Here is a 9,279-nt window from a genome sequence, read left to right as displayed (position 1 = left end):
AGCCACCAAGGCCTGCAGAAACCAGAACCACCCCGGGTGGAGCAGCAGGAAGTGGGAAGGGAGAAGGCATGGACTCCCCACAACCCCAGAAAGCTGCTCTGCTCAGAAACGGAACCAGCAGCAGCTGCAGCTGATTCACCCTTCCCCCAGCCCCACCTGCTCCCAGGCCTCAAGGTCCCGCTGACCCTTTGGCCCCGGCCTGCAAAACTTCCCCTCATACCATCCCAGAACCACCAGGAGGGCTCAGGGGCATCTCTGTAGGCCTGGGAGGCGCAGAGGTGAGCTCAGAGCGCTAGGGATGGCACCAGATGTCCAGGGTGGAGCCCAGCAGTTGGGACTCTGGCCTGTGAGGTACCCAGAAAGGCCCCCCAGGGGGGCAGTGGCAGCAGTGCCTGCCAAAGAAGGAAGAGCAGGCGCCTGGCAGGGCCTGGGCCAGAACCAACCCCCACCCCCAAACTGCAGCCCCCCTCAGGTACGCCCCGGCACACACGTGTGCACACCACACACACACATACAGGCACGCCTCTTCCACGTGTTCAAGTTTATTGAAGGCACGAGGGATACAAGGGGGCCCTGGGCATCTGGGGCGAGGCCTGGCATCTGCCTGAACAGTGGCCCAGCAGGTGGGGACAGGGTCTCCACAACCTGTGCACAGAGAGACAGACGTGAGTGCAGCAGCCACCTGCTCCTCTGCCCAAGGAGCAGTCAGACCTCTCTGTGGGTGGGGGCGGATCAGCTGGGCAGGACTGGGGAGTTATACCTGGGTTTACTTGAAAGTGTGACTCTCAGCTCCACCCCGCCCAAAGCCTGCAGAGAAAGAAAGAAAACAGTCAACAGGTGGGGGGGGCCGGGGGGGTGGGGAGGGTCCCGGGGAGCATACCTTTGGGCCCGAACATGGCAGAGTAGCAAGGGTGGTTGCAATAGGGCTTGCCTTCATGCTGCAGAGAGAAAAGGCGTGAGGCGTGTGACCAGCCCCGTAACCCTGCCACACTCCCCGGGCCCCCACTCACCTCAGCGTGACCCCCAGAGGTGAGCGTCTTCCCACATTTCTCACACTTCAGGCAGGGGCGATGCCAGTCCTTGCCCAGAGAGGTGACCCGCTCAGCTGCAGAGGTACAGACGGGGTCCCCATGAGACACTGCCCTGGGGACACAGGGCACGCCCACCGCTGGCACACCCCTCCTCCGGCCACACCCTAAGCTCTCAGCCTGTCCCTGTGCTCCGTGGGGTGAGGGGGCACCTCCAGGCCCCTCAGGCCAACCCAGCCGAATAAACGACAGGGGTCGCTGGCCCTTGGGGTACTTCCCGGCGCAGTCCCTGGGCCTTGGCCCTGAGGGCTGAGTGGGGCCTCCAGGGCCAGAGGTGGGGGGAGCGGATCAGGGAACCTGGGGCCAGGCGGTGGAGCCTTATGGCCTCTGCCCTAGTGCCTGGGGTGGAGCCCACGGGCGCCCTCGTCGCGGCCCGGGGCGGGAGGGTCCTTCCCCCTGCTCCCTCCCATGGGTGGGACCCCGGGCGCGCGCGGGCCAGGAGGCGGGCGCCCGGGATCGCGCCGCGGGCGTCGGTTTCCGCGTCTGTTTCCACTTAGCGTTGGGAGGGGCGGCCCCAGCTCCGCGTTCCTTCCTGCCCCGCGGGGTGCCAGCCCAGGGCGCGCCCGAGGGGAGGCACGAGAGACAGCGGGGCCCGGAAGCGGGAAGTCCCGGACGGGGCACGCAGAGACGGGGAGTTCGGGGACAGACAGCGGAACACGGAGAATTGGCAGGATAGCGGGACGCCCCCACGCAGCGGTCTCCGCTCACACCCCGGCACCCGCGGGCGAGGCTGCAGTTCTGTTCCACGCGGCGCGCAGGGGTCCCCCGGCGCCCGGGGTCCACCTGAGCGGCCCCAGCCCGGTCGCGCTCCCGCGAGGGCGGCGCAGTGCGCCCGGGGCGCCGGCAGGGCGTGGGCCGGACGTGGGCGCGCTCACCGAAGTACACCTCCTTGTTGCACTTGGGGCACTTGGGCATGGCGGCGCGGGTCCGGGGCTGCGGCTGCGGCTGCGGCTGGGCAGGAGAGGCTGTTGGCGCGAGACTGGGTGGGTCCGGCCGCGTTGGAGTCTTTCAGGGACCCCGGGACCCCGCCCCTTTGGGACCCGCCCCACGCCCCGCCCCCGGAATCCGGGACTTGGACCCCGAGGGCATCAGATCGGGCCAACCCCCCGAGAAAGGTCATCCGGTCCACCTCTGCCTTGAGGCGGGGCCCGGGCCCAGGCCTGGCTGAGGACAGCAGAGGGAGGCCACGGGGCGCCGGGCATTCGCGGGACGCTCTAGGGCGCGAGGCTCCTGCGGCGAGCTCGAGCCCTGCCCCTCTCCTAGGGCTCTGAAGCCTGCGGGGTCCGGCCGGGGCGAGGGCTCCCCGGGAGCAGGAAGGGGCGCTGCATCCCCAGCCCCATCCCGTGGGCACCTGCCCGAGCCCCTAGATCTGCTGGAACAGACCCCGGGGACAGGCCGGAACTCCTCTAAAATGCAAATAGATGCAAATTAGCATGCGCACACACTTGGACCCTCCCCTCCCCAAGATAGAGGGTTGGGGACACTTGCCTGGTAGTCCCCCTCCCGAGGAACCCCACTGCGGCCTTCCAGCCCCCGCGTGGCCGGGAGGCCCGCCCTCCCCAGCCCTCTCACTACCGTGGGACGTCCCCCCACTCCCGCCGCTCCCTGGAAAGTCCATCGGACCGCAGCGGGAACGTCCCCGGGGAATTCGGAAGAGGCGCCTGCAAGCCAGGGGAACCTAAGGTTGGGGACCGATCGGCTGAGGGGCGAGGGCGAGGGCGGGGTGCGGCCACGCCCAGGCCATCTCCGACCTGCCTCGCCCGCCCGGGGAGGGGTCCTTATCTCGTGGGGGGAGCGTCTTGGGAGCCGTCCGAGTCCGCCGCCGCCCAGGTGAGGTGGAGGCTGGCCCCGGGCCTTCCCGGTGCCAGGCGGAGACGGTCGACCCCTCTCCGCCAGGAGATCTGGAGGGCTGCCCAGTGGCCCCTTGACCCGCCGCAGCCTGGAGTTCCCTGTGGTTTCTGGGGTTGGGGCCACCAGTCCACCCCTCTCCCTTAGCCAGACCCTGCCCTCCCTCCTGTGCCCCTGGTCCTTCAGCCCCGACAGCCCTCCCTCCCTGTCTCTGCAGGCCCTTGCTCCTGCCCCAGCCCCTGCGCCCAGCCCTCTCCCTGTCCCAGCTCCCGGCCTCCCTGTTCACCCTCCCTCCCTCCAGCTACCCTGCGACCAGCGTCCTCATCTCCCCTAGACACACCCATCTGAAAAAACAAAACGTCATCTCTGGGCCTGTCCAGTTTTCATCCCGGTGGAGGGTGCTGGACACCCTCCTCGCGGCGGTGGCCACAGGAGCCCCCAGCCCCCAGCCCCAGCAGGCATGCAGCCCTCACTGCACCTGTGACCCCAACCTCACCTTCCCTGAAGCCCAGCTCCGGGCTGGCAGCCCCCAGAGGCCTGGCACAGAGAGGAGGAAGGAAGCCACGGGGTCCCTCCAGCTCAAGACCCCGCCCCAGCCTCCTGTCTGGACCAGGCCCCGGCTGGGGGTGAAGGGGGGAGCTCCAGGCGTGGAGGGTGACTGAGGCACTTGTGTCTGGCACAGAGGCCACATGTCCAGCCCAAGGCCACACACACCCTGCACCCCCACCTCTCTCCAGGCACCGCCTTCCTCCCCAGGACTCCTTCCTTGAGGCCCTGGCTCTACCCCACTGGGGCTCTGCAAGTCCTGGGTCTGTGAAGACATTCCACAGGGTCCCCCTGGAGCCTTTCCCCCCAGTTCTGAATCCCCTCAGCGGTGGGGCTTCCACAGCAGGGGCGCACTCCAGCCCTGCATCCTTGGACCCCTGGTTTCCAGCCTGGTAAGCCTTGAAACCCACTCTCAGGTCCAGGCCCGCCTGTCCTCCCTGCTGGGCACAGGGGCTCCCCTGTGTGGTTTCTGGAGTTGGGGCCACCAGTCCACCCCTCTCCCTAAATTAAAATCTAGGAGTCTCTACTCCTTGGCCTGGGCCAGACTGGCGGGGAACAGGAAGGCGGGTCCTGACTTCCCTCATCCCTGGCCCTGGGGACCTGCCTCTCCTCTGCCCCTGGCAGAGTCTGTGTCTCTGGGTGGGGGGGGCGCACCCTGTCTCCCCCTGTCTCCCCCGTCTCCCCCTCTGGCTCCTCCCGCTGCTCTCCAGAGCACAGGGCAGACGTGAGCAGAGGTGAGCAGAGCGGGGACGAGGTGCCAGGCCCCAGGCCGGGAAGGGGGAGGGCGAAGTGCCCAGCAAAGATGCTGTTGACCCACAAGGAGAGCTGGGGGTGGGGTGGTCTCTGTCGCTGCAGGTTCCGGGACCACATGTGCAGCACACACCACCTTGCTGTTCGCTGAGATGGGACAGCCGCCTGCCTGGGGTGCGTGCGCGCAGAGGCTGCGGGGCACCCCGCACAGCAGGGCGGTGCCCCAGGGTGCAAGGGCTGTACCCACAGGCATACCTGGGTGGGTGCGCCCATGGGGCAATGACCCAGTCCCAGCCCTGCCCTCCACCCGCCACCCCAGGGACGCCCTCCCCCACACTCTGGACTCCAACCCGCCCTGCCCAGCGGGGAGCCCCCCCTTGAAAACCAGAGTGATGAGTCCCTTCCTGGCCTTCCCCGCTGTTATTTCCTGTTGCCATGGTCACGGGGAGGGGTGCGGGGAGGATGCCTTAGACATGGGGCTGCTCCGTCCGTGTTGGTATACACGACTTTTCCAGAAACTCAACGCAGATGCACACACGCAGACACACTCATGGACACACAGACATAAGGACACATGTGCAAGACACACACACACACACACACACACAAAATCACACACACACACACAAAACCCCTGGAACCCTCCCAAAACTTCAGCCGCAGACTGACGTGCCCCTCAAGCTCCCTGTCTCCTGCGCTCCCCACCCATCCTGCCTGTGGGGGCAGGGACCCCTCTTCAGCTCCTCCTCCACCCAGGCTGCAGTCTAGGCTGCCCCACCCGGCAACTCCCACCTGTCTGGGCTGGGCTGCGGACAGGTGGGGGAGACCCCCGTGCCCACCAGGTGCAAGGCCTCTGGCTTCCATCAGCTCCCCTGGCCCCTCTACCCCTCACCCCTCTGCCGGGGTGCTGGTGGCCTTTGCAGCATGAACAAACAGAGGACAGAGTGCGGGTCAGGACAGGACACTGAGCTCCCCAGCTGCTGCCCCAGGCTGCCTCTGTGCCCAGAACGTTCCGCCCTCTCCCAGACAGCATGAGGGCACCCTAGGGGCCTGCCACCCCTGCGCCCTCAGCCTGCCCTGTGTTGCCCAGGAGAGGTCTGGAGACACTGGCGCGCCATCCTGCGGCCAAGCGTGGACCCCAGGAGCCTGACTAACTCAAGAGGCAGGACAGGCCTTGCTGACCGCTGAGGAATCCCGCCACCCACCCTCACCAGGAAAGCTCTGCTCCTCCTGGGGGCGTCTAGGCAGCCCCAACCCCGGAGCCCTCTGGGCCTTCCGCAGCGTGCACGGCTGAGGGTGCAGACAGGTGTGAGCATGTCGCAGGCCAGCCGGGCCTGTCCCTTGCTCTCTGCACCCAGGTGCCCTGCACTGCCAACACACTCTCCAAGAAAGACGCGCTGGGCCCTGGCCATGCCCAGCTCAGGCCTTCCCAGCGTCCGCCCCTCCCGGCCCTCCCCTCTGCCCGGCTGAGTCACAACACTCACGACTCAGTTCCCAGGGTCTATTTTCAGAAGCCGGCCTCCTGAGACCCCCTGTCTGGCCTGAGGTCTGGCCCCAGGGCAGTCCTGAGGTGGGGGGGCTGGATACAGCCCCCCAGACAGGCTTGTCCCATCCTCTGGCCTCGCCCGTGCCCAGGTGGGAGGGCAGCCGGTAGCTCCAGTCTCCCGGAAGCAGCCCGGGCCTGGAGAGAAGGGCGAGTGGAGGGCCGGGCTCCTTCAGCCAACCCTGCCCCCAACAGGGTTCACCCCTGACTGGGGTCCCTGGTCTGGCTGGATAGGGTGCCCCTGCCCTCCCTCCCCTCCCTTGAGGCTGGACCCTGACCCCACGCCATCCAGGCCCTGGGAAAAAGTGCCGCCCACCCCTGCCGTCCTGGGCTAGTCCTGGCCTGTGCCTGGCCCTCGACAGCCCAGATCGGGAGACACTGGCCAGAGAAGTGACCCAGGGCCAGGAGGGAGTCAGGCCCCCAAGTCCTATAGAGGCTCAGAGAGGCTAGCCAGAGGGGGTGGGGCCCGAAGGGGGACACCCAGGGCCGATGCTGGGGGTCGCTGGCCCAGGGGAGGCTGGGCAGGGCCCAGAGGAAGGGTGCTGGGGTTCTGGGGGTCTGGGGCATGGGTCAGAGGGTCTCAGACTCAGGGAAGTGGGGACACAGGGAGCTGCAGGCTGAGCCGGCCCCACAGAGATGCCTGGACAGGGACACGGCAAGGCCCCCCCAGCCCTGGTCAGAGGTGGGCGGTGGCCAAGGAGGGCCCTGGCCAGGAGGTGCAGGAAGACTGGGCAGCGGGCTGGGGGCAGGGAGCAGGGTGGGGTAGGAGCCCCCATTGAGCTCGGCTTGCAGAGCGGCCTGGGGTGCAAGCATGGCCGGCTGGGGCAGGGTCACAAGGGCCTGTGGGTCGCTGGACTGGGTTTCCAGAGGTTCTGAAGGGGGAGTGAGGTGGTCAGATGGCATTTCAGGGCCACCTCAGGGCTAGGCATGGGTCAGAGGGCAGGAGGGTGGAGGCTGAGGCCAGAGCCGCCTCCCGGGGAGAGATGGGGAAGGCCCAGGGCCAGGGACAAAGGTGCGACTCCTGCTTCACTCCATGCTGAGGGGCATCAGGACTGTGGGCACCAGAGGAGGCACCTGGCTCGAGGTGGAGGGGTAGCTTCCAGAGCTGGTGCCACCGAGGGTGTGCGGGCAGTGCCATGGCACCCGGCCACCCACACTGGCTCTGCCCAGCGGCAACGCTGACACAAACAGTAGTAGCAACCGCCCGGCTTCCATGACAACGCCTTGGAAACAAACACGGCAGGCAGCGCTTCATCCTCCAACGCCTGTCAGATGGGGCGGGCCCTACCCAGGCAGACCTGGGGCGGGGCCCCCACCAGGGCCAGGGACTGATCTCCCCTCTTGGAGACCCCTGCCGCCTCGTCCCCCTGCCTGCCCAGGTGGGGCCTTCTCACACACAAAAAGGCCTCCCCACCGCAGCCCACCCTCGCCTAGGTTTCGGGGAAGGGCACCCCGCCCACCACGCCTCCTCCAGACATAGTTTCCACTGGAGGCTCCCGAGGGAGGGGGCCCAGCTGTGCCCTCGCAGCCCCCACAGCGGAGAGCAGGAATTTCCCATGCGACCCTGGGAGCTTCGGCGAGGGCGGGATGCTGGGATGGGGGTTCCGGGGGGAGTGGAGAGGTCTGAGTTCTCACCAAACAACCCCCCACCAGGAAGCCTTGGCCTGGCAGGAGAGGGGGTGAGAAGGGACCCGTCCCAGCCCCTCCTCTGAGCAGAAGTCTCCTACCTGCCTGGACCTCCCTCTGCCTGGGGGGGAGTGGACACCCCCACCTGCCCCAGATCCCTGCCCCCACCTCAGGCCCTGCGCATTCTGGCCGCAGTCCAGGTGAGAGGAGACACGGCCGCCCACACTGGGTGCCTGGCTCCGCTGGCCAGGCAGAGGGCGGCTGTGGCATTGCTGGACACCGGAGCCAGCCCACCCCACTGGGACACAGATGGCTGCTCACGGGCCAATGTCCAAGCCCCTGGACTGACAGTGGGCTGGGAGGGGCTCGTGCCACGGGCTGGGGAGCTGGGAACAGGCTTGAGCTTCCGCCACCCCTCGCTCTAGGCAGGGCCGGGGCATCTGTGGTATGGTGCTGGGGACGGGGTCAGGTGTGAGCCCAAGGCTGGGGGTCCAGGCAGGGCCCAGGCAGAGGGGAACGCGGGAGTTTCTGCCCCAGTGCGCCAGAGTGGAGGAGCAGGCGCGCCCTCTGGTGGGCACCCCGGGAGAGCCGGACGTGGAGGGGGAGGGAGGGAGGGGCTCCCGGAGCCGCCAGGGGTCTGGTTCAAAGGGCCAAGCCTGGACCACTTGAGGGGGCCGGGGTGACTGTGTCCTCGCTGCACACCCCGTCACCAGAGCACTTGGGCAGGAAGGGACTCGAGCCCCCAGGCCCTCATCCTCATTCTATCCCGGGGCTCCCCACCCATGCCGAGGCCTGTCCCTCACCCTGAGGACAGAAGCCGGAAACAGCCGCGCTGAGCGTGTGCAGCCCGGCCAGGCCGCTCTGTCGCACTCCAAGCCCCTCCCGCACTGCCCAGCCCAGGCCACCGCTACCGACCCTCCTGGGCCCCACCCGCCTTCTGTCAGCTCCCTGTTTTCTGCACAGGACCCTCCTCTGGTCCCCTGTCCCCAGGCCCTCCTTGCTCTCAAGGCTGACCCCTCCCACTCCTCTTGGTCCTCCATGGACTCAGGCAGCTCTGGGCTCCACGCCTGCTGTTGGCATTTCCGGGAGGCCGGGTTCAGCCCCACAGGCACCACCCTCTCCCAGGGCGACCCTGGCATAACTCAGGGCTCCTGTCCTCAAAGGACACCACCCTGACCTGCCCCTGACGAGGACCCAAGCCCTAGATGCCCCTGTCCCCAGCTCCACCCAGTCCAGACCCCATCTAGGTGTGGGCACCACTGCCCACTCCAGGGACCAAGCTCCTCCCCTCTTGGTCCTTCCCCTCAGTGGAACCATGCCGAGACCCCTGCGCCCCACCATCACCCAGGCAGCAGGACCCACCCCAGCAGAAGCCAGGCTGGGGGCGTTGGATGGGTGTGTTTGTGGACCGGACATGGGGACCTTGTCCTAGAGTCGCGCCCACCCACAGCCAGAGACACTGCGCTGGTCCTGCAATCCTCAAACCTTTTATTGACAACGAAGCCTCAGCAAGGGAGTGAACCACGTGAGGGTGGCGCTGGGAGCCTGCAAGGCAGTGTGGGAGCCAGCAGAGGGCCCTGGGCAGGGACACCCTCCACCTGGAGGACGACGTGAGGGGCGTGGCCGACACCGGCAGGGCGGGCATAAATAACACTGGCGGGGAGGGCCTGGGGCAGCAGGAAAGGGAGAAGGGGGACACTCGGAGATCCACAGGGGACGGGGGACACGGACACGCAGGGACACGTGGAAATAATGGGAGACACATGGAGTGATGCTGGGACACGTGGGCACCCAGGGACCTGCAGAGGCGGCCAGACGGGGCAGACGCACCCACGCGCGGGGGCGCCTCGTGCCCTCGCCCGCCCCTCCTCCGCCGCC

General features: G+C 67.7%; 1 protein-coding gene across 1 annotated transcript in view; it reads right to left on the bottom strand.

Annotated features, from left to right (window-relative positions):
- Window positions 1-522: 522 nt before the first annotated feature.
- Window positions 523-9,279, bottom strand: part of CRIP2 (cysteine-rich protein 2) — a 15,738-nt gene continuing 6,981 nt past the window's right edge. Inside the window, 3 exon segments of the mRNA XM_012660977.1 lie at window positions 523-645; window positions 761-807; window positions 881-938. Of these exon segments, the coding sequence (XP_012516431.1) occupies window positions 767-807; window positions 881-938 (99 nt within the window). The 3' untranslated portion in view covers window positions 523-645; window positions 761-766.

Source organism: Propithecus coquereli, unplaced genomic scaffold, assembly GCF_000956105.1.
Source record: "Propithecus coquereli isolate 6110/MARCELLA unplaced genomic scaffold, Pcoq_1.0 Scaffold694, whole genome shotgun sequence".
Classification (NCBI taxonomy): Eukaryota; Metazoa; Chordata; class Mammalia; order Primates; family Indriidae; genus Propithecus; species Propithecus coquereli.
This window is presented reverse-complemented; position numbering and strand designations above follow the sequence as displayed.